The 23,259-nt window shown below is 60.7% G+C and overlaps 1 protein-coding gene across 1 annotated transcript; it reads right to left on the reverse strand.

Moving 5' to 3' along the window:
* Positions 1-925: 925 nt before the first annotated feature.
* On the reverse strand, positions 926-23,053 carry BAZ2A (bromodomain adjacent to zinc finger domain 2A). The gene is made up of 29 exons (XM_062597131.1): positions 23,004-23,053; positions 17,103-17,240; positions 14,855-15,445; positions 13,562-13,747; positions 12,524-12,745; positions 11,647-11,850; positions 11,490-11,550; positions 11,269-11,377; positions 10,737-10,838; positions 10,282-10,492; positions 10,051-10,112; positions 9,549-9,614; positions 9,246-9,437; positions 8,879-9,133; positions 8,126-8,340; positions 7,788-7,862; positions 7,378-7,540; positions 7,179-7,238; positions 6,939-7,074; positions 6,285-6,841; positions 5,684-5,909; positions 5,272-5,427; positions 5,032-5,195; positions 4,674-4,957; positions 4,448-4,580; positions 4,086-4,232; positions 3,746-3,972; positions 3,521-3,664; positions 926-3,361 (listed from the first exon to the last, which is right to left on the reverse strand). Exons 2-29 carry the CDS (start codon positions 17,236-17,238, stop codon positions 3,193-3,195), a joined length of 5,253 nt encoding a protein of 1,750 aa, XP_062453115.1. The 5' UTR covers positions 17,239-17,240; positions 23,004-23,053; the 3' UTR covers positions 926-3,192.
* Positions 23,054-23,259: the final 206 nt, after the last annotated feature.

Consider the following 23,259-nt stretch of genomic DNA (forward strand, 5'->3'; position numbering starts at 1 on the left):
CCCCGCTTGCGCAGCGACAATCAGGGGGGGCCGCGCAGCGGCTACTCGTTTAACCAAAGATCGAGGGTGTCGCGGGGGTGCGGAGCCGCAGCCGCCCCCCCGCCCGTCCGTCCCATGGGGCTCCGGCCCCCCCTTCGCTTCCAGCTCTGGGGCCGGCCGTGCCCCCCGGTGCCAGCTCTGCCCAGGGCCTCCCGGTTCTTCCGGCCCCCCCCGCAGCGGGGCCCCCCACGGGGCAGGGTCTCCCTGGCCCCCCGGGGCGGCGGGGCCCCTGCCACACATCTACCTCACCCCACAGCTCGGTGCGTGCTCAGCCCAGGCCTGGGCCTGCCCGGGGGGGCCGCAGCCCTCCGCCCCTGCTTGGGGTGACACCACCCCCCGGTTTCCAGCCACCACCCACCTCTCCCGTTGCTGCTAGCGCCCGGCCCCCGGGCACGGCCCCTCTCGTTGGGGGGGCGGACGCCCCCACGGAAGGAACCAAAGAGGGAGACCTGCAGCTGGGCCCCCGGGCCCCACGGCCGGGGCGCCGAGGCCCTCCGGCCCCACTGCCCCCCGGGAGGGTCAGCGGTGCCGGCAGCCTGGCCCGGCCCAGGCCCAGGGGGCCCGAGCTGCAGAGAAACTGAGGCCCCCCCAGGCCCCTCGTGCCCCCCTTTAATTTATACGTAGCGCATTTTGTACAGGTTTTTAAGTTGCTTTTTTTTAAAATCTCAAGAGGTTTCTAGTTTTGTATTTCTTCCTCCTGCTTCCGCGCTCCGGCCCGGCTCGCCCCATCCTGCCCCCCCTCAACCAGCTCCCACCGTCTCATTTTGGAGTTTTTTTGTTTTTAAATAAAAAGGCGAGAAAAGCCAATGCCTCTGTTGTGCAGGAAGGGGCCGGGGGTGCGCGGCGCAGGGGCACTGGGCTCCCACAGAAACGCCCGACCACTGTGTGTCTATCAAACGTGAGTTGTTTATTCTCGTAACGCGACACGCACGGTCCTACAGCTCGTGGGGACATCACAGGCAACAAACAGGAGGGCTAGAATCTTTTTTTTTTTCTCCTTTAAACCTTATTAAAAATGAGATTGGTCCTAAAAATATAGAAAGAAATTAATTTAAATTCACAAAACCTGTACATTATCAAAAAGTCACTAAAACAACACGTTTGGTTATATAAAAAGGCGGCCTGTAGGCTGGAAGGGGCCGCAACATCTCAGCGTTGGTTGTTCCTTTCCGTTGCGACGGCCGGAGCCCCCGACCGAAGGGGCTTCACAAACGACTCAGAACCGGGTCAAAGAAAAATATATTCCTCTCTTCGAGCTTTTCCCCTCAGTCCAGATCGAGGTCTGCAGCGCACAGCGGGCACGGAGCTGGGCCGTGGCGGGTTGCGTTACCGGGGCGGGAGGCTACATGGGGGTCAGAAACTAGGGCAAGGCGGGGGGGGGGGGGGGAAATTAACTTCAACCAAACAAACACGAGAACAATACGGAGACTCCCAAAAACTTTCCCACGACGGAAAAAAACCTGACAGATCCAAAACATTACTAAAAAACAAACCACAAAAAAAGTTTGTTACAGCGCAGTTATTTAGATAAAATATAAATATTTATGCGTAATATAAAGTCAGTTCAAATAGACTTCAAATCCACCTCTTATTTCAAAGCAAAAAAATAAAATAAAATAAAAAGTTTCTGAGGTTATCTGATAGAAAAAAGGCTACTTTTAAAGACGCCAGAGTGGGGCAGGCGGGGAGCGGGTGCGTGGCCAGCTGCCCCCTGCCCCTCTCGCCCAGGTAGGTTAGTTGTTTTCAGTGCTCTGTGGGGCCGGCGATGGGGGGGACATGCCTGTGGCCCCCACAGCGTCTCCGTGAGGCCCCACCAGCCGTCAAACCGCCCCAGAGCGAGTACCCGTAATATCCTGGCTAGGGGGGCCAGGTGGGCCCCGGACGTCCCTGGGCTGGCGGGGGCCCAGCCCAGACCCTCGCCCAGGGCTGCCCGGCCGGGGGGGGGGCACAGCAGCCGAGCCGGGCCCCCCGCGGGTGCCTCCGCACTGAGGTAGGTGCCTGCTCACTGCCCGGGGGCTCCGGCTGCCCTGGGCTGGGGGCCGGCCCGGTCCCCCTCCCCACCGAGTGCAAACCCCCAAGCACTCTGGCAGGGGTTTGGGGTGGGGGGAGCAGGACACCAACACCCGCCTGAGGCTTCAAGTCCATGTTCTGGTGCAGAAACCGGGCTTGGCCCCCTCCCTACCCGGGGCCTGCAGTAGCGTCCCTGAGGGATCCCAATTTGGGGGGGGGGGGGGGAGAGAGAGAGAGAGAGAGAGTCCAGGGGTGGCCAGGACCCAGGCCCAGCCCTGGGGGGTCCTCGCAGTGGGGAGGGCAGGGGGGCCGGGGTCTTCCTGAGAGGTGGAGGCAGGGAAAGGGCTGACTGGGGCCCCCCTGCCCTCCCCCATTTGGTCCCTGGAGCCAGATCAGTAGGGGCCGTCCGTCCAACATCCCAGGCCCGGAGAAGTGGGGCAGGAGCAGTGCAGGGAGTAGGGGAACTCCTACAGCAGAAGGGTTTGCAGCCAGGGCCAGGGGCAGGACCCAGGATGGCCCCCGAGGGGGGCCACCCTCCCAGCTAAAGTGTCTGCGCAGTCAGGCCTGATGTGGGGCGAAGGGGTGATCCTGGCCCGGGGCGACGGGGGAGCCAGCGAGTGAGCGGGAGCAGCGTGGGTGGGGGGGGAAGGGGGGCTGTGAGGCGGGCGAGGGATTAAGTCCACTTTACTGGCCGTTAATGCATGTACGACACTGCACAGGAGTGTTCTTACACATTCACTACAAACTATTGCTATTATTAAATATTCCCAGCAGGGGATTCGCTTTCCTCGTTTGTCAGGTGGGGGGGGTGTCTGTTTTTTCTTTTTTTTTTAATTAGAAAATAAAATTTAAAAGAAAGAAAGAAAAAAACACCTCTTTTTTTTTTCTTTTTGGCTTACACAGTCTGTGAGTTTGTGTTGCTGGGGGTGGAGGGTCGAGGCAGCGGAAAAGGACCATGGTCTCTGCGGAGCAGGGCTGGGGCCCTTTTCACTCTGGCCAGGGACCAGCCTCCGGTAGGAATTCAGCAGGCAGCGAGATCAGCTCCAGAGGAGTCAGTTCTTAGCAAGGGCAGCAGGAGGGGTGGCCCCGAGCCCCTGCCTGAGTATGGGAAGGCAGGTGGGTGCCCTGGCCCGCCCCCCCCCCTCACGGGTTAGTAGCATGTTTTCCCTGATAAAACTCCTCCCACCGGCTCTCGAAGAACTTGCGCATGACGTGCCCGGCTTTGCCAACTTCCGAGTCATCCTCGTTGAAGGTCTGGCAGTTGTCAAACACCAGCATGGCATCGGCCGCAAACTCCTCAGAGCTCGTGTACCTGGGGTGAACAGGCAGTCAGGAACTGACCAAATCAGGAGCAAGGGGGTTCCTTGCCAGCCCGGCCCACCCCCCTAGCACAGATCACCCAGCCGCAGCAGGCAGCTGCGTGATGCTGCCAGCCCCAGCTCCCAGGCACCCAGGAGCATCCTGCACTCACCCGCCCCGCAGCAGCCGCGTGCGCATGGTAGCAAAGTCCATGGGATTCTTGATGATCTTTCGGTAGCCGGGCACCAGGCGGGGATTGACAGGCTCCAGAAAGGGCCAGGCATCCTCATGTGACTCCATCTCCATCAAGATGATCCTAGGGGCGGATGGGCTCAGTCAGGGGGAGCCGAGGGACGCGGCTGCCCCTGGGGCCCCTCACCCCTGCATCCCCACTCACTCGCAGAAGGTCAGGTCACTGGGCTGGCCCCGCAATGATGCACCCCTCCGCTTGGAGGGTGACAGGCCCTCGCCTGAGTAGCGGGGCACTGCCAGGCCCTCACGGCGGCGTGAGGCTGACCGGCGCCGGGGGCTCTCGTCAGCCTCCACGAAGCCCACCCCAAAGAGACGCCCCCGTTTCCGCTTCTTGCCTCGCCGGGGTGAGCTGGGGTCCTGATATTCCTCCGCCTGTGGGGAAGAGGAATGGGGTCACAGCCTGAGCAAGCTGGGCACCTGGCCCTGGGACACCCCCACGGGACAGAGGTTGCTAGCTGATGTCTGGGGACTCTTCCGCAACCTACCTGGGAGAGGCAGACAGAGCAGAACCAGTCGCCCTCGGGCACCTCCGTCATCTTGGGCCGGTGGCAGTAGAGGTGGCAGCCACGGTCACAACCGTCGCACAGCAGCAGGTGCTCGTCGTCATCTCCGCGTCGGCACACCAGGCAGGTCTTTGGAGAGCAGGGATCAGACAAACAACATCCATGCAGGGCTACGTGAGCTTGGTCCCACAGAGCAGGCCTCCCCATCCCCACCACCCCAGGAAGCATGGCCTCAAACCCACAGGCATTCTGCAGCAGGGAATTTGGCCAGGCACAGCTGGGCCATGATGACCCCGAGGAGATTTGGCTCTCCTGCCTGGCAGGGACGGTGTAGAGGCTCTCACCACTTTGTTGACTGACTTCTCCCAGGCGATGGACTTCTCCAGCTGGTAGATGCACAGGGAGACCTGAGCTGCACTCCGGCATCGCTCCAGAGTCTGTCGCCATGTCCGGATTCGGGGTGTGATCTCATATGCACTGGGGAAGGTACAAAAGCGAAGGCAGTGCTAAGCTGGGGCTGTCCATGTCCTAATTAAACTGGTCCCAGCTGTGCGAGGACCAGGGACTCACATCTCTGTGGTGCCCAGGTTCATCTCCTCAGGGTTGCTCAGGACTGCTTTCTCTACCACCACCTCGTGCAGCGGCCAGAGTGGCTCCTTCAGATAGCGCCGCTCCACGTTCTGCTCCAGTGCTGCCAGCCGCAGAACTGCCAAGTCCAGGGGGTTGGTGTGCTCCCGGCACAGTGGCAGTCCTTCCCGGCGGTTCTTGATGGTGATATCTTCTAGGGGTTCCACCTTGTGCTCACAGTACTGCAGGTCATTCCGTGTGGAGTCGGGACTGGGACACGTCCAACCCTGCAAGAGAGACAGGCTCAGAGGAGGGCGACAGGCCAAAGGTATGTCGCCAGCAGCCCCTTCCCGGCACCTACCCGTATCTGCAAATCTGCCATCAGCACACGCTGTTCCAGCTCCTCCACCCACTGCAGGATGGAGAGGTCAGTCTCATAGGCTCTCTCCATCACTGACCACTGGGCCAAGGCTTCCCGAGACACGGCGGCACTGGTTGCCTCCGGGCGCAGGTGGAAGATGGGGTCTGGAGGAAGAGGAAAGGTTCAGTGGGAAAGGCATGGAGCCGGTCATGTGTCCTGGCCCATGCGGGCAGTCCTTACCAGTGGTGGTACGCAGGCAGACCTCCCGCAGGTAATCCTTGTGCTTGGTGAGGTGCTTATGCAGAGCTTTCTCCCGGATTCCCCGAGGATGCAGTGCACGGGCCACTGCCTCCAGCTCTTCAGGGTCCTGCAGCCACCACCAGCCGCTCTGCATCTCTGCAAGGCAATGGCAAACAGCTAGCTCAGTGCCTGCAAAATCCTGCCTAAGGGCCCAGCACACAAGGAGTGGGACCCAGGAGTGGCAGTGCAGGCCACTGCCTGCTAGACACACTGATTTCATCAAGGAGTGGAAAATCCAGGCCATGGCTCTCCCAAGTACACGCCTCAGCCTTGGAAGAGCAGGGTTTTACCCATGAGAGGGTCTGGAGTTTCTGGCAGGGCAGACAGGGAAGCAGAAGGGCAGGGGGCTCACCAGGGGGAACAGGCTGCTCCGTCAGCTGGGTCAAGTACTTCTGTTCAATCTGCTTGAAGAATTTTGTAGGGGGACGCCCCCGGCGTTTCGGCTGCCCGGATGGGTCTTGGAGCTTCTCCAGGCTGCTCCGACTCCTGGGGCAGGTGCCATGGACCCTGGCACCAGCATGGACCGGTGTGGAAGCAAGCAGGGGAGACGTGGGGTCTTCCGCAGGGAGGCCGTTCAGCTGGGAGGAGACAGAGCAGGTCAGAGAAGGGTCAACCGCACATCCACTCCCCTCAGGCCGCCAACCCCAGGCGCTGCAGCCACTCACGGCTGCCTTCACTAGGGAGCCCCTTCAATTCTTGCAGCCTCGGCCCAGAGGTTTTGAGGACAGCAGGACCAAGTTCCCAGCATACAGATGTGCAGTCATAAGAGTAGCATTTCCCTAGCCACCGGGATCACCTCAACTTTCTCCTCCAAAGACCCCAAGGAAGGTCCTTTCCCCATCCCTCTGGGCAGACAATTTCCCAAAGGGTCACTGTATGCTGAAATGTAAATTCTGGACAGAGCCTCCCTCCTCCCCAGGGCTCCCTTCCACAGGAGATGTCTGAGCACATACCTGCCTGGCAGAGGCCTTGGGCTGCTCCCCACAGTGCTGGCTGCGGGGCTGTGAGCTGGCTCTTGGCGAGGGCTCAGCTGAGGAGGTAGCAAGGGGGGCATGGTCATCACAGGGCGTCTGGGGCAGCAGGTTGAACCAGGGTCCCTGTTTCTCTGTAGTCTCTGTGGTATTCTCCTCCTCTGCTGCAGTGTCAGTCAGGGCTTCAACAGGCGGGAGCCCCGAGTCCCCCTTCCCGGGGCTGCTGTCTGGGGTGAGCATGGAGTCCTTGAGACGGGATGACTGTGTCTGACTCAGCCAGGACAGGAAGGCAGACTGGCTGAGGTCGTGCTGGCTCTGGCCCAAGGACACTGAATCCTCTAGGACCCCGTTGACAGGAGGAGGTTTGGGCCCACAGTGCTGGGACAGCTCCTCTTTGCTCTTCCGTGGCCGGCCCCGGGAGCGCGAGGCCGTGCAGTTCATTCGGTTGGGAATGGGCAGGTCCATTGGCTCCTCCTTCACTGGAGAGATGTGGGAAGCCACCTTCTCTTCTGTGTGCTCCTCTGGCACTGGCTCAACTACTGCAAAGGCAAGAAGAGGAGGTGAACCACGTGGATCCCCTCCAGAAGGGGCCTCCAATGTTGCCCCCCCCCCCCACTGGAACTCTTCTCCACTCACCTTCTGTACCTTCCACGAAGATCCCACCCAGGTGGGGCAGGACCCAGTACCGCCTCCGATACCGGTCCTGTCCCAGAGAGGCTGCCCGCAGTGTCTGTGAGGAATGGAGCAGCTTCTTACGGAAGAACATCTGCCTCTGTAGGGAGAGCATAGCAGGGGTGAAGGGCTGGGAGCCCCCTCCCTCCCCCCAACAAAGCTGCACCAGAAGCAAATCCCAGCAGCCCCTCTCTGTCAGGTTACCTTGGCTAGCTTCTCAATCTGTCTCTCTAGCTCAGGGACGCTGGATGTAGAAGTGTCAGCCTGGGAAAGAGAAGACACCCGTCAGAGAAAAACACTGGTAGAATTAGGAAGAGAACCCAGGAGGCTGAGTTCTCAGTCTCCACTGTACCCTGGTCCAAACTGCTCCCTGTGAGCAGCTGACCCCACTCAGGTATGTCACCTCCTCATCCTTGCGGGATTTCCGGCCTCGGCTCTCTTCTTCCTCCTCCATCTCCAGGCCATTCTCCTCTGTGAGGCGAGAGCTGCGTCTCCTCCGCCCATCATCCAAGCCTGTGATCTCTGACTCTGGACGGCCCGTCTTCTTGGCCAGGGCAATCTTCAACCTGCCAAGCCAGAGCAGAAGTGTTCAGTATGTGCCACTAATTTACCCTCCATTCCCCACAGCTGGACAAGACACACGGTTGTATGACAGCCTGAGACAGTTCTAGCACCGGGTCCCATCTCCAGTGGGGAGAATAAGGGAGCAGAAGGGAATGTTTCAGAGACAACAGAACAGCTCCCAGCCACAACATTCCTCACATAGAGATTGGCAGGTCATGGATTTCACAAGCTGGATTTGGCAGCACCCACCTGCGCAGTCGGCCCTCGATGATCCACTTGTTCTTCCTGTAGTTAGACATGTTCTCCAGGGTCTTGTCAATCTCACTGCAAGGAGATGAGGGGCTCAGCTGCAGAGGACTAGCTCCGCACGGCACTGATAGGGGGAAGGAGATGGGCCCACCTGGGACACAAACAAGCTCAGCCTTTCCCACCCTGTGCCCAGAGGCCATGGTAGCACAGTCCATGGGGACTCCAAGGCCTGGCAGCAGCACAGGCTCGCAGTGAGGCGGCAGGCACATGGCTACACTGTGGTTGGCCTCAGCGTGGCCAGGATACAAGAGGACAAGTTTTGCACCCCCTTTGCTCACTTGATGATGAGGGCACTGCTGTTCAGCTCATTCACCAGGAAGGCCAGGATGGCTGCTTTCTTGTCCGGGGGCAGCGCCTGGAAGGGCTTCGTCCGCAGCCCATCACACAGATCGTCATCTGCTCCGTATGCCATGAGGAAGCAGCGCAGAATCTCAGAAACAGTGTCACGGTTCAGGCTTATCTCTGACACCTTCTCCCCAAGGATCTTCAGGGACTGAGCAGAGCAGAAGGAATGTTTAGGGAGTCCCCTCCTGCCCACTGGGAAAAATGGGGGATTTTCCAGGGCACGAAAAGGACCCCACCGCCTCACAGATGGGAAAACCAGGGCCAGGCAACCCAAACCCAAGTGGGAACAAGCCAAGAAAACCAGACTGGGCTTGGGGAGGCATCTTGTCTGCCATGCTCCAAGGCCTGTGCAGTAGGACAGATGGCTGGGAACATCCCAAAGGCTGCCTCTAGGGGCTAAGAACATGTGGGATGAAGCCAGGAGCTGAACACGCATAGAGAGAGTGGGCGGGAGGCTGCACAGCCCTTGGCTGCAGCAAGAGAAGCAGAACCCCAAATCACAGTGGTCTCCTGCACCAAGCCCCAAGCTTGCAGAACCCTGCGTCTCAGTGGGGCACAAGCCCCACCACCATCCCCAGCCCAGATGGAGCAGCGAGTGAACAGGGCAGGGGACATGGATAAAGGGGGAAATCCACAGCACAGCTAGAAGGCAAGGTCAGAAGCGCCAGCAATGCCCTTCATCTTACTTGGCAGTAGGGAGGCAGGCCGGGGTCGTAGAGTACAGCCTGCAGCAGCCGCACCAGCAGGTCCTGCACTTCACCCGCACTGTCACCCACACCCAGCAGCCCCTCCTGCAGTGTGCAGAGGCTGGGCACGTCCTTGGCTGGGTCGAAGCCCAGGACCTTGCCATAGCTCTGGAGGAACTCCACAACGGTGAGGCAGTTGGAGAAGGCGCGGCTGGGCAGCACAAGGCCTGGGATGCGGGAGAAGGCTGGCAGGGGCTGCAGGGAAGGAGACATGATAATCAGGGGGTGCAAGGCACCAGGCAAGCAGGTGACTCATTAGCTCAGCTCAACCAAGTCCCTCTGCACCCTGCTTCAAGGCCCAGCTGACCTGGTGGTCCCCCAGGCACATGTCCTCTGTGGGCTTCTTCATCTCCTCCAGGATCAGCTGCTGCCGTCGACGCTCCTCCAGGCGCCGCTGGGCCAAGAGGCTTTTGTCCACCTTGCGAGTTGCTTTGCCCTTCTTTTCCTTGAGCCGTACCTTTTCCTTGCCTTTCTCTGTCTTGCCCTTTTTCTCCTTGGCCTGAGGACAGATCACAGGGGTCACATGACAAAGTGACTGTCCCCACTCCCCTCTTCTGGGTCCCCTTGTACCCCCATGCACTCACCTTGGACTTTTTCCCCATGCACTCACCTTGGACTTTTTCTTGGTCTCCTTTGCTTTGGGAGCTTTTGCTTCTTGCTTCTGCTTGTTCTTTGCCTGGAAAGGACGAGATCCAGCTCAGGGCCAAGGTGAGGCCTTCCCACACCAAGGAGAGCAGAGGGGCAGTTCCCTTGCCCGTGGCTGCTCTGCTGGGGTAGCTGCAGTGCCCCCAGTCTGGCCAGCCCCGGGGTCACAGTCCCAGTACAGCCAGTCCCACGAGGTCAGGCAGAGACAGCCCAATGCTAGTTGCACCACAGGCTGCACACTGCTCACTGCATGGGAGGCAGCGATGCTGCCAGAGGAAGGAACTACTGACACCCATTCTTGTGGGAAAGGGAGGCTCCCGAAGTACCCAAAGACTGGCAGAGCCCCAAAAGGCAGCTCAACCCCAACCACTGCTGGATCAAGAGCCACAGGAGGACAGACAAAGCCTTGGAGACAGCTCCTGGCAGGACAGCCCCAGTCCCATCCTTCCCCATGACACCTCTCGTACCTTCCGCCTCATTTTCTTCTTGATTTTGCTCATTTTCAACTTGTCCTCCTCACTAAGCACCTCTGCAAGAGTGGAGAAGAGGGTCAGTAATAGGGACAAGGTGCTGGGGCCCTGATGCTGCTCCAGAACCAGGCAGTGGTTGGCTGCCATCTCTGTCCCAAGAGATATCTCAAGGTGAAGCAGGGCAGCACAGACCAACTGCAGGGCACGAGGGACCAGGGAAGGGAGTACCTTGGGCTTCCAGTTTCTTCAGCAGCCGAGCATCTGTCTTGCTCAGCAAGTCAACCATCTTGACTTTGGGAGGCCGGCCTCGGCCACGCTTCACAGCAGGCGTCTCCTTGGGCTTGGCCTTCTCTGCATTGCGAGGTCGCCCGCGCTTGCCTGTGATGGCCTGGATGCGTGATGGGATTTCCTCAGGGCTCAGCTTTACCCACTGCAAACCCTGCAGGCAAAAACCCAGGCTCACTCCTAGAAGAGGCGCCCTTGCTGCCAGAGCAGTGTCCCAGCCCACAACACAGTCTCTGTCCCAGTCTCCCATACAGCCCCCTGCATCTGGCAGAGATTGCCCTGGAGAGTGGTGCTCAGCATCTGCTGGCACATGGGAAGGGGAGGGCAGCGTAGCCCAGATGGCAGCTCCAGGTAGAGCTGGCCTAGGGCTGCGCCCCACCTGCTCCCCCAAAACCTACCTCAGGTGTGTCCCGTTCCTCGTAGAAGTCTCCAACAGGCATGCGGGGGCTGAAGCTGAAGTGTTCGCGCCGGACATCCTGCACCACATTCCTACTCAAGTACTGGGAGGAGAAGGAGAAGAGCTCTGTGAGGGAGGGTACAGGGCAGGGGGCAGGTTCAGCACAGCCTCTCCTGCAGCAGGGACGTGGCATGGCTGCTGACAGCAACGCCTGCACCCTGAACTGGATAGCAGTTGCTTTTGGGGAGGAGGCAGCCGTCGCTGGCACGGCAGAGAATGCAGCTGGCCAGGGGTCCTGTGGGAGCACTGCTCGCTGCCCCTCACTTGTTGTGGCCTCTCTTAAGCAGGCTGGGCAGCTCTGCCTCTGGGAGGCCCAGTAGCTGAACAGGGGCATCTGTGCTCTGCAATCAAGGGGTCTGGCAGAGTTCGGGCAGACACAGGGCAAAGCAGCAACCCTAGTTTGGTTAGTTTGGGGGGAGACCTTCTCATTGACGCTACTATTCTTCTAGTCCAGTTCACCCCGGCACTTTTACCTTGATCACCTCCGGGAACTGCTTCATCCTCTTCCCACAGGGCCCGTAGTACCACGTCTCCCCCTGCCAGCGGTGGTTGCCCTTCTTGATCCGCACCTCTCTCCTCCACCTGGGCACAAAAATCAGCTCAGCCAGGGCCCTGCACAGCCTCATCTGTGCAAGGATCAGGGCCTGCAGCGGGGCTGGCGACAGGGCAGAGGGACAGGGATAGCACCACATACCCGTGCTGCAGGGGGAAGCGCACCTCCTCTTGGGTGGCAATGCGCCTCCGTGGGACATCACCTGCCGAGACAGTGGAGACCCTTTGCTCAGCGAGTGGTGGCTGAAGGGCCCATCGCTGGTGGCTGGCACAGCCAGAGGAGGAGTCTCCTTGCTCACCACCTGCTGACGCACAGAGGGGGGCTGCCTCTTCACTCTCTCCTTCAGGCGCGGCTGAAGTCTCCGGACAGCTGTCACCAGCTTCTTCCTCTTCCTCTTCTGGAGAAGGGGCAGGGGACTCCGGCTCCAGCGGAGGGTCAAGCTCCAGGGACTCTGACTCCTCCGGCCCGGCGTGACTGCTGCTATTGAGGTCCACGCTGCTGTCTGCAAAGCCAAGGTCAGGGACGTCACTGCCGAGCTCTGCTCTCTTCCTGCTCCGCCCATGAAACCAGACTGCCCCCACCCCCGTCCAACCACGGGGGAAATGTGGCTGCGTGTCCCCCTCCCGGATGCCGCCCACGCGACAGTCCAGTCATGGCCAGGCCCTGCAGCGCTCAGCTGCTCGCCCACCAGAGCGGAGGCGGCCCCTGCGCTAGGGCTCGCACCCAGCACGGGTGTGCGAAGGGCAGTCACTTGTAACTGGGCAGTTTTCTTCCCTGAACAGGCTCCCCACGCAAAGTGCTGGCAGGACCAGCCACTTCCAGTGCACACGCCCCAAATCAGAGTTCCCTCATGGTTTACGCTCCCGCCACAAGGGCTTTGGGATGTGCAGGGTCCCAGTGCTGCTCGCATGTACTTCATAGCGCCAGCCCGGGGCCTGCAACCCGGACACAAAGCTGCTACTGCAGAAAATGCAGAACAAGGGAGACTCCAGGCAGCAGCCCTCCCCCCAGCCCGCGGGGAGCCAGCTGGCGGATACGGCCTGAACGTCTGGCTGGAAATGCAGCCCGGCCTGCTGGGACTTGTTGTCTCCGCTGGCCGTGAACTGCTTTGCACAGCGCCCTGGAGAGTTTCCAAGGCCACTTGCAACTGGCTCTGTCCTGGGCATGACACATACCTTGCAAGACAGCCTCCCCCAGGACAGGCGGCGAGCTGGGGCTGGCGAAGAGCGAGTGGGAAGGCTGGCTGTCGTCCGCCAGCAGGCTGAAGGAGCTGGAGTTGTTGAGGGAGGGGCTGGAAGAGCAGTGCAGGCTCGACATGTCAGGGGGCTCCTCCAGGGGGGATTTGTCGCTCACCAGCTGAGAGTCATCCATCTCGTAGAGGTCTCCAGTCCCTGGGTCTGGAGGGGGTATCAGTACCAGAACCTCAGCAGGACCGCACATGGGGTGCTCACACGGCTCCGAGCACATCAAGGGCAAACAAACCCACATCTCCGCTCCCGAGAGCCCTGCCAGACCCGCTGGGAAGAGCTGGCATCGGGGGCTAGCAGCAGGACCAGCTCGGGAACAATTAACCCCCCAGCCGAAAAGGGGCCGGCAGGAGAGGGGTTAAGGGACTGCGGCGGCCGCGGCGGCCCCAGCCACGCCCCCTCCTCTGGGAAGCGGAGCCCAAAATGGCCGTGATGGTGATGGTGATGTTCACCAGCGCGGAAGTTCAGGCACCGAGTAACAGCTTCGTCACCGAGCTGGGAAGGGAAGGGAGAAGGTGGAGGAGGGCTGGCGCTTGGAAGGGGGAAGCCGGCAGCGCAGGCCCGCCCCTCGCCTGGGAAGGCCTGCCCAGGGCTGGCACTCCGGGGAGGAAGCAGCCGCTGGAGAAAAGCTTCAGTCATCCCCGGCTCCCTGCCCTGGCCTGCATTGCCCTGGGGAAAGGGGCTGGAGCCGGGAGGATGTTCCCTGCGCTGGGGACAGGAGGTGGGGCAGGCCGCGCTGCGCGGTGCCCGGGCCTGGCAGGGCGCTGCAGGCAGCCGCACGGACCCCGCTCGGCCTGCCGCGCTCCCTGGAGGGAGCGCTGCCAGCGTAGCAGGAGGGAGGCTCGGAAAACTTATGGCTTGAGCCTTCTGCACGACCTCAGACCAGAGAGCTGCCCATCCTGCCCACTGCGGCCCCGACGCCCTGATCCGGCCCAGCTCCTCTGAGCAGGGCGGCAGCCGCCCTACCTCTGGCCAGAGACTCAAAAGGCTCCAGAGGGTCTTCGCTCAGGATGTGAGCATCTTCCAGAGGAGTGGTGATAGGAGACGCGTCCCCCAGGCAGCCGCTGGCCGTGTCAGGTGCCAAGACAGATGCCTCCTGGCTGAGCGGCACCACAGCTGCAGCAGACCCATTGTAGCTGCATATCTTCAAGTCTAAAGAGAACCAACCAAAAACAAACCTGTGATAGCAGGATGCATTAGCAACAGAGCCCAGGGCCTCTGCCATCCCAGCCTCAGGGTATCACTAAGCTCTTGTGTCCCAGGAGGCAGCACAACACTGAGCTCCCCTGCTGCCAAGCTGTGCGGGGCTGGGAGTGGGGAGCCAGGAGGGCTGGCTGCGTCTGTGCACAGGCCCACAAAGAGCAGAGCAGCTGGGGAGGGGAGGGGAGGGAAAGGGGCACACGCAGCAGCCCTGTGAGAAGCGGCCTTTCAAACCAGTTCTTGCACTGCAGGGCCTGGCTGCCGACTCCTCGTGCCACATCAGAGCTGCAGCGATGGAGCCAGAGGCAACTGGGAGCTGGGTGGCCTCGCTTCGCTCCCAGCACCTCTGGCCAAGGGCCCTTGCTCAGGCTGGCAGTCATTCAGAGCGCCCCAGGGTACCATGCTGAGGCTCCCACTGCCCAGCCGCTTCCCCTTCCCAAATCCCCATGCTGCAGTGTCTCTCTCTTGGCCTTGGGGATGGTTTGCTGCCTTTCCTCCTCCAGTGTTTTCCACACAGGCTCACCCACCACAGGTCCTCCCCAGCTCTTCCAGAGGTTGAGGGTCAGCCCTCATGCTGGTGGGTTCTCTCCTGGAAAGCTGGCCTCGAGGAACCCCTTTTGGGCATGGGAAGTAGAGCAGACATGGGAGGCTGTGCTTCCCAAACCAAGGCTGCACAGTGAGGTGGGTCTCGCGATCCCTTTGGCAGTAAAAGGCCCTGAGCTGCAGCTGGTTCTCATCACCCACATCCACACATGGAAGAAGTAGCAGCAAACATCACCCTGTCAGCAAATTACATTGGCAGTCTGCATCTGGCCTGATCTAAGATCCCAAGACCGACTCTAAGCTGTGATGGGCAAAAAACAGCCTGGGATTCAGGGCAGGTGGGTTAAGATAGCCCAAATTTCCCGGAGAAGTAAAAGATCCAACTCTGTGTTTGGTACACAACCAGAAAGTCAGGTACCTGTCTTCCATCACACAGTTACTCATGAGCTGGGGTCACTAAGGCTTTACGAATAGGAACTATGCCTGCCCAGCATCCAGCAGTGCCAGGGCCCTTACCTGGCTGTGTGTCTTCCAGCTCCATGCTGCCCACCAGCCCGCCCCCATTCTCTGAGATGGTAGGGGAAATCTCTTTGGCTGCGGCTGTGTCTTCCTCGCTGGTGCCCGACTCATCCTGCGGGCACTGGGGAAGCGAGAAGGATTGCATGCCGGAGCTCAGCATGGGGGAAGGCTGGGAGGCTGCGTAGAAGCTGGCTGGCCCGTTCTGCATGAGCTCAAAGTTCTGGTCATGGAAGGAGTCGTACAGCTCCTGCGAGTCAAAGTTCAGCCCCATTGAGCTGGGGGTGCCGTTGCCCCAGAACTCCTGCCCTGTCCCCCTCAGGTTAGTGTTGTGCCCTGGGGATGACTGCCGGGAGCCCCCAATAATGCCGTTGAGCGGGTACTGTCCGAGGCTGGAGAACTGGGAGATGATGGGGCTGCTGTCCTTGAGGTTGCCAGTGCTGGCAGGCTGGTACTGCGAGTAGTCCCAGAGACAGTCGTAGGAGTGGAGGTGAGGCGTACTGGAGGAATGTGTGGTGGAGGTGAAGGTCCCTGAAGTACTAGTGTGAGATACAGTAGAGAAGCCATTAACATTCATACCCCCATTCAAACCTGTGAAGAAAGAGAGAGAAGGGAAGAGAAAAACTGGTTAATGGCATGGCACTGAGCTGCAGGCCCCGGCCCAGCACATCCATCGGGGGGGAGCAGAGAGGATTTCTTGATGCTGCAGCCTCCCTCCATGAGAACCCAGCCAGACTCTACCAACAGCAAACGAGAGGGTTTGAAGACAGAAAGAGAAACTATCCCACCAGCCATAGAGCTTGCTGCCCTGCCCGTCCCCCATCCTAACCGGCCTCAGCACAGGCAGCCTTGATACACAGCCTTTCTCCCTGTCGCAAGGGCCCAGCCCAAAGACAGTATCTCTGCCCCAGGGCAGCAAAGGGCTGGGGGGGGGGGGCTGGAACAGTCACCTGATCTACCAGAAGCCCCACTAATCCTACCCATGGGCACCTGGAGTGGCCCAGCTGCACGCCAGCACCCAGCGCTGCTTCCAGCGCCTTGGAACAGTGGCGGGTTTCAGCGCATTTGGGCAAAGCTCACCCAGGTACAAGTCAGCCAGGAATGGGAGCATTTGTTCCCTGACTGACAGAAAAAGCAGAGCAAAGATGATAGCTAGGCAAACTCAAAGGGCTAGGACCTCATTGCCTTTGTAGCAATAGGCCACAGACAAATTCAGGAGGAACCACGCCAGCAAGGAACTGCAAGTCAGGGCAGAGCGCTGAGCTGGGCAGAGAGCTGAGCTGTGCAGAGCCACAGCTGCAGGATTTGCCTGGCAGGGCAGCAATGCAGCCCAAACATAAGGCCAGGACACCCCAACTATTGCCCAAACCCTGGCAAAGCAGGGCAATCCATCTCCCCCCACCCTTGGAGCCCCCCAAACTCAGCTGGAGCCTTCCGGAGCAGGAGTGTGCACAAGCACAGCTCTCCCGTTAGGCGAAACCGGCCCAGCCACTGGGCTTTGCCAGCGTCTAGATCAGAGCAACAGGAATCCCAGGGGATTAGTCAAGCACTTGGCAGGGCTGCCGCAGGGATCAGCTGACCAGCCAAATCCATGCAAAGACCCTGTTCTGGCAAGGCCTCTCTTTTCTAGGCCAAAGCGATTGCAAGCACACAGCAGACCCCTCCCTGACTCTTCCCCCAGCCACTCAGGATCCACAACACACACTGGCTGGGAGACCTGCCTCCCAGCCATGCTAACCACTGCTCTTTCACAGTTCCTTCATGTCCTGGCCCAGGGCAGCCTGGCTGTGGGACCACCTCCTCCCACTCACTCCCATAGAGATGCTCCCTGGGGGCTCCACGGCCTAGGCTTCCTCCCCCCTTTCATGAGTACACAAAATCAGAGGGTGACCAGTCTGCAGGTTAGACTGGTCCTGCCCCTGCCAAGCCTCGGGGGTGCCCCGGACTCTGTGCAATTCTGCCCTGCAGACACCCGCTGACAGCACACAGCTCAAACCTTGAGATACAAAGCCTCTCCTTGAAGCGAGCCTGGGAGCTGGGACTCCCTGAACTCTCTCCCCTTCAGACAAACGCTCAGTGGCCACACCATTCACCCCTCAAGAGTGGGGTCCCTGATCCCTCTTCTATTGAGGGCTAGTCGCTGTCTGCAGGGCATTGTCCCTAGACACTGGCACATGGAGGGTACTGAGGCTTTCTACAAGCAAGCTGCGCCCAGTTCTGGCTGCCCCTGCCACCCCAGGACACTTACTTTTCCCTTGTGAGGGGAAGTTCATAGGAGACCCGTTCGTGTATAGGCTGTCCCCTGAGGAAGGCGTGGGTTTCAGTCCTGAGGCAGTAGGTACGGAGGAAAGGCCAGTGAAGTTAAAATGGTTGTTTGTTTCCATTTCTGAGAAGGGGAAAAAAAAGAGACACAGAAGGGTTAAATACTGTTCAAGCCTGGAGGGACAGGGACTTCCAGGCCAATAAGAACACCCAGCCCTGCCACCCCCAATTCGAGCAGGGTGGGGGAATCATCTGCCCACAAACCAGCCCAGCCCTGCCCCAGGTGCCTGCTTCCAGGCAGTGGAGGCTCTACCCCAAACCCGCTGCCCCTGTGAGCTGGGGCAAAGAGCTGCTCCTTAAAAACAGGCAGTGCTGGACTGTGTGGGGGAAACTCCGGAGAAAGAGTCTCGCCTTCCAGGAAGTGCCCCCAACCATGGAGTCACTGGAGAGGGAACACAAGTGGGGCAAGGGAAGGCAAAGAGCTGCCTGCTACTAACTGATAAAGCCCTTCAGGGCAGCAAAATCCCCCTCATCTGGGACCCCAGTGGCCATTCAAAAGCAACAGAGACCTCTGCACTACCTCTGCAACAAGCCAGCCCCCAAACCAGCAGCCCTACATTAGGCAAGCTGCCACCCGCATGAGTGTAGGCTTGTCACCACGCTCCAGCATCCCCAGGGAAGGCTGCTACTGAGAAATCTCATTTGCTCCCATACGGACTTCTTTCCGCATTAAACTCAAATGCTCTGCTCTAAGTTGCTAGCTTCCCAGGGCTCCTGACCCAGTGAAGGGTGAGGCCATGGCAGCAGCATGGTGGGAACTCCGGCAGGCTCGAGGAAGACGCCAGAGGCAGACCCAGCAGAGGCTGCTTCTCAGTGAAGCATCAACTCCCCCTCAGAGAGCAGGTTTCTGACCTTGCAGGGACTCGGCAAAGCCTCAGTTCCCTGAGAAAAGTAATGCTTCCCAGACACAGAAATGCCACTGCAGAGATGAGCAAGCCCATGAAATGGGACCAAAAGGAGACTGCAGATGCAGCAGGGGCACCTGGCTGCGATCTGCCCGTGCTCCTGCAGCCCGGGGCGGAGGGGGGGGGGGGGGGGAGAGAGAAGAGGGGCAGCATCTCCACAGCGTAGCCTGGGTGCGGACCGCGACGCCAGCTCGCTGGACAAAGGGCAGACGGCAGAGCCTGGCTGGGCAGCCACCCAGGCCGGGCAGAACAGAGCACCTTCCCCTCCCAGAGCCCAGCTTTCAGAGACATTTATTCATCAACTGTTTCAGGGGAGGATCTGGGTTGGCCTCATTTTACAGACATGAGAGAGCAGAAGCCTGGAGATTCAGCCGCTCTGGGCCTCCCTGCTCCACGCACCAGGGCATGCAGCCCTCCTTGCCCCAACTCCCCTGGGAGGCCCATATTGGCTTGTATGGCTGCAGTCCTCCAGCACAAGGAGAAACCTGGCCAGCTCCTCACTCCAATGCCTGAGGCTCTGTCCTCCTGCAGCAGCTCTGGGACCAGCCCTCCAGGGACCCAGTGATTGCAGGGAAATTCCTGCTTGCATAGCTGGCTCTAAGCATAAGCCCAGGAGAGAGGGGAAGAAGCCATGCTGATGACCTTCAGAGCCCGAGATGAACAAACACTCCTCCCTCCAAACCAGAAAGCTGCTAGCACGGCTCCTGGCAGTAGCCAACCTTGGGATCAGGACCTTGTTGTGCCAAGGGTACTGCCAGAAGCTGCCCGAATAGCTATCAACCAGAGGAGCCACACAGGGACAGGGAGAGCAAACAAAGCCAGAAAGAGAGCCAGCGGCTCTGCCGAGCCCCAGCAGAGACACAATAAGATCCCGGGTACCCTGGCACCAAGGCCACCCGCCTGCCACTGACCCCTCTGGGAGCATCCTGGGCTGCCCATGCAGCCAGCAGGCCCTGCTGCCAGAAGTGGCCCCAGCTGACCAGGGACTCACTGGGGCCTGGCAGAGGCCGTCTCAGCCGGCTTCCCCGCGTCCCCCTCTGCGGCACTAAGCCTGCTGATCCGCGATGCCCGGGCTGAGGCAGTGCAGGCTCTGTCGACCTTTGCAGAAAGGCTGTCACCCTGCCACACAGAGGACGTGGTGTTTCAGCCAGGAGCTGACAACACAGCCCATGTCGAAACCAAGATGGGGGATTTCATCACATTCCGGCCTTGTTTCTTCCAGCGCAACAGCAGTGGACAGCACGCTGGGCTGCCCGTGGAGCCCTCTCCCAGCAGTCTAAGGACACAGCAGCTGATTCATCTGCTCAAGAAACCCGTATGAGTGGTGACGTGACTTCCACACACGCATCACTCCCGAACTTCCCAAGGTGGCCCAGAGATCCTCCCCCAGCCGTCTGCTCGCCAGGGAACAGGTGGCATTCACAAGGGAAGGCACCTCGCTCTGCCGCCACCACCTCTCTCCGGAGCCCCCAGCCTCTGACTCGGCCCAGCCCCTGCTCCAGGGCTCTCGGCAGCCGAAGGCTCTACGAGTTCGGGAGCCTCCTGGTGCACAGCCATACAGAAGAAGGCTGGCCAGCCACACTGTAGTTTAAAAAAAAAAAAAAAAAAAAAAGCCTTTCCGGTAACACCCAGCATTTGATGTGCTGGCTGGGAAAGCCACTCCCGGGCTTTTAAAGGTCAGAGGAGGCGGCGAAAGGACGTGCCAGAACTGGACAGGTGGCTGCTGCAGGTCAGCATTAGAGACTGGGATAAACTGGGCGAGTGCCAGGTAAAGGGAGGGGGCAGGGAAAAGAGGTAATTAGAGGGGAGAGGAGCCAGGAGGAGAAGCACAGCAGCTAAGAGGGGAAAATAAAAGCAGGGAAGATGGGGAATTAATTACAACAAGCGCTAGTGACAGAGGAGTTTAAAGAGAAGGGAGATTAATAGAACAGGAGTGGTTCAGCTAATAGGGTTGGGGTTTGAGAGCAAGAGCAGCAGTGCAGACTACCGGGAGAGCAGCTGGCCCCAGAGAAAGGGGACAGCAGCAGTAGCTGGGATTTACCCACAGCAATACTCGCCCGTCTTGCCCTTGTGCCCAGGGGCAAACTGCAGGCCCACCCCAGGCACCGGGACGCCCTGGGCTCCATCTCCCGGCTCCAGCCACCCTCAGCACCTCCGGCCTAGGCTGGGCGGGAGCGCTGCCAAGTGGTTAGCGCGGTGTTTATCCAGGCCCTCTCTGGCCCTGACCTCCCCCGCTTGCTCTGGGTGCGGTGCCTGCGGATGCCATCACCTCCCCACACAGGAGCAGCCCCAGAGGCTCGCTCCCCTGCCCGTACACCACTCCCCTCTGCCCGTGGCACAGCAGCGGCATCCTCTTCTCCCTCCGCAGCCAGCACATTATAAAATGCGAAGCTGCAAACTGGGCCACAGCTTGTAACTGGAGCCTACCACTTAACAGCAGAGGTGAGAATTAGGGTGAGGGCTCTGGATGCAGCTAGAGCTGCTGCACACATGTGTGAGCAGGGAAGGAGAGGGCAGGCAGGCAAGGGAGAGGCTGGACGAGTCTGCAGAGATGCACAGACCCAGCAGAGCCATTTGCAGCCCAGAGCCTGGGCACTGGGCTGGCACCGCCAGTTTTGGACGGGGATTTTAAACATGCAGCAGCCTGGGTTTGTGAGCGTGAAGCGGATGGAAAGGCGGGTGGGTGGCTCACTTGCGTTTTAATTGCGATTGAACTGAGGCAGCAACAACGCGCGTGCTCGGGGGTAATTCCTCCAGGTTAGATTTCAACCTCGCTCCCACAAGGGAATTGGCAGAGCCTATATGGCAACAATTGCACACACCATCATAAAAAAAAAAAAAAACAGAAAAAGAAAAAAGCTGTTTGCAACAGTGCTTACAACGCATCCAGCACTTAACCAACGCTTGGGCCTGCTCCACTCACAAAAGGCTCAACTAAGAGGTGATTTTATACCAGCCTAATTCAACCAGCAGGGACATGCTTACCCTTGGCTTCCATCTGGCTCGCCCATTGATGGAAGCACGCAGGCACCAGCTGAACCGAGAATCGCCCGTTCCGAGCAAGCAGAGCCCCGCTCTACATACAAAACCTGCACCTGATTAAGCTGAGTTGAATCAAGGTCGGTAAGCGGGATACGCCAGCTCCCGAGGCTGGGTGCTGGGCAGTGGGCTGACGGGTCCAGGACAAGGGCCTGAGGAAACCCTGGCCCCCTGCCTAGTCTGTGTCATAGGCCCGCTTCTGCGGTGAGGCGGTAGCTCCTCACGCCACACTCCCAGGGAACAGCTGGCGGCAGATAAGGAGGAGGGGAAGAAAGCACATGCAGGACATCGAGCCCCAGCACAGCTTTCGGCAGCCAACAGCCTCGGCTGGCAGGAGTAAACACGGCCACGGCTGCCGGCTCAGCAGCACGGGGTGCTGGGGAAAGATGACTGGTTCCCTTCTCTTGCATCTGCAGCAGCATAACCACAGGCTGCCCTGGGCCTCAGTGCTGGCAGGGCATGCGGAGGTGCTGTACCCTGGAGAAAGCCCTAGCGCAAACCCAGCTCCAGCAAGAGCTGGAGGAGCCTGAGCAGGGCGCTGTGGAGGCATGCATGTGGCACAGTGCTTGGGTTAAGGGCTCTCCTAGCTCAGCTTGTCCCTGGGGCCTGCCAGGAGCTCAGGGAATCCATTGCTCTAAACTGAGGGGGTGGGGAAGGAAAGTTATTTATTTTTAATCATCATTGTTCCTTTGAAAACACATTTAAAAAGCACCCCTGTTGGCCAGCAAGCAGGCTGCATGGCCAGCTGGCTGCTAGAGCCGGGGCTGATGCGGCCAAGGAGGCTTGGGAGCATGGGGAGGTCCAGAAACTGAAACCCAATCTGATTAAAAAGGACATTTCAAAAACAACGAGACGCAACAAACACAGCTGCCATTTCCCGGCCACTTCCTGCAGGAGGGGGAGGGAGCAGAGGGAAAGGCTGCTGGCACCGGGCTGCGGAGCCAGCCAGCCACAGCCCCCCCATCGCAGCTGCCCCCCCCGGGATGCCCCAGCCCGGTGGGGACTCCCTCCCCCCCGACACGCACTGGCAGCCTGGATGCCTGGGTCCCTCTGAGGGCAAGGAACATCCCCCCCCCCCGGCCACCGGGTCTCTCGGGGAAGAGGAGGAGCAACGGGGGGAACCTCCCGGGACCGGAACGGGGTGGGGGGGGGAAGAGCCCTCACTGGGCTCCCCGGGACCGGAACGGAGCAGGGGGGGGGGGGGGGGGAAGAGCCCTCACTGGGCTCCCCGGGACCGGAACGGAGCGGGGGGGGGGGGGGGGAAGAGCCCTCACTGGGCTCCCCGGGACCGGAACGGAGCGGGGGGGGGGGGGGGGGGGGAGGCGGAGAGCCCTCACCGGGACCGGCACGGGGGGGTGGGGGAGAGATAAAACAAGACCTCAGTGGGCTCTCCAGAAAAACGGGGGCGGGGGAGGAGGAACACGACCTGTCCGGGACCGAAACGGAGTGTGTGGGGGACATCGGGCTCCTTAGGACGGGAATGGGGCACAAGCAGTGAGTGGGGGGGAGGGCAACAACCTCGCGGAGCGCCCCGGTAGTGAGGGGTGAACCTCCCCGGGGCGGGGGCCGGGGCCCTCGCGGGGCTCCCTGGGGCGGCGGCGGCCTTCACGGAGCTCCCCGGGGCGGGGCTCACGGGGCGGCGGCGGGGCAGGGGGCCCTCGCGGGGCTCCCCGGGGCGGCGGCGGGGCACTAGACCTGCCGCTACGCTTGGAGACGGAGAGGGGAACCTGCTCGGCCCGCGGGGACGGGGGGCCGCGCTACGCTCCCGGGTCCCTCAGCGAGGTGAGCTCCGCAAGCGGCCCAGCCCCCCGCGCGCGCACCCCCCGACCGTTAACGGCCGCCGCGGACCGTTACCCGCCCCCCGGCCGCCCCCAGCCCCGGACCTGGCGAGGCGGCGGTGCGGGCCCGGCGGGCGCCCCGGGCCCGGCTCACGCGGCGCGGCGCGGGACGGGCCTCTGCATGGCGCGGCCCTCAGCGCGGACCGGGCCGGGCCGGGCCGGCCCCGCCGAGCCGAGCCGAGCCGAGCCGAGCCGGAGCGGCGCAGGGCAGGAAGCGCCGCGCGCTGCCGGGCGGTCCTAGCGCCGCCCACCGCCGCCGCACGTCACCGCCGCCGCGCTGGCGTCACTGGGGAGCGGCGCG

This window comes from Rhea pennata, chromosome 29 (genome assembly GCF_028389875.1).
Source record: "Rhea pennata isolate bPtePen1 chromosome 29, bPtePen1.pri, whole genome shotgun sequence".
Taxonomy (NCBI): Eukaryota; Metazoa; Chordata; class Aves; order Rheiformes; family Rheidae; genus Rhea; species Rhea pennata.

Coding starts and splice junctions, on each gene's coding strand:
- BAZ2A (XM_062597131.1), bottom strand. CDS start 17,238: ATGGAAACAAACAACCATTTTAACTTCACTGGCCTTTCCTCCGTACCT. Junction 12,746..13,561: donor TTTTGAGTCTCTGGCCAGAG/GTAGGGCGGCTG, acceptor TACCCCCTCCAG/ACCCAGGGACTGGAGACCTC. Junction 11,378..11,489: donor CGCTTCCCCCTGCAGCACGG/GTATGTGGTGCT, acceptor TTTTGTGCCCAG/GTGGAGGAGAGAGGTGCGGA.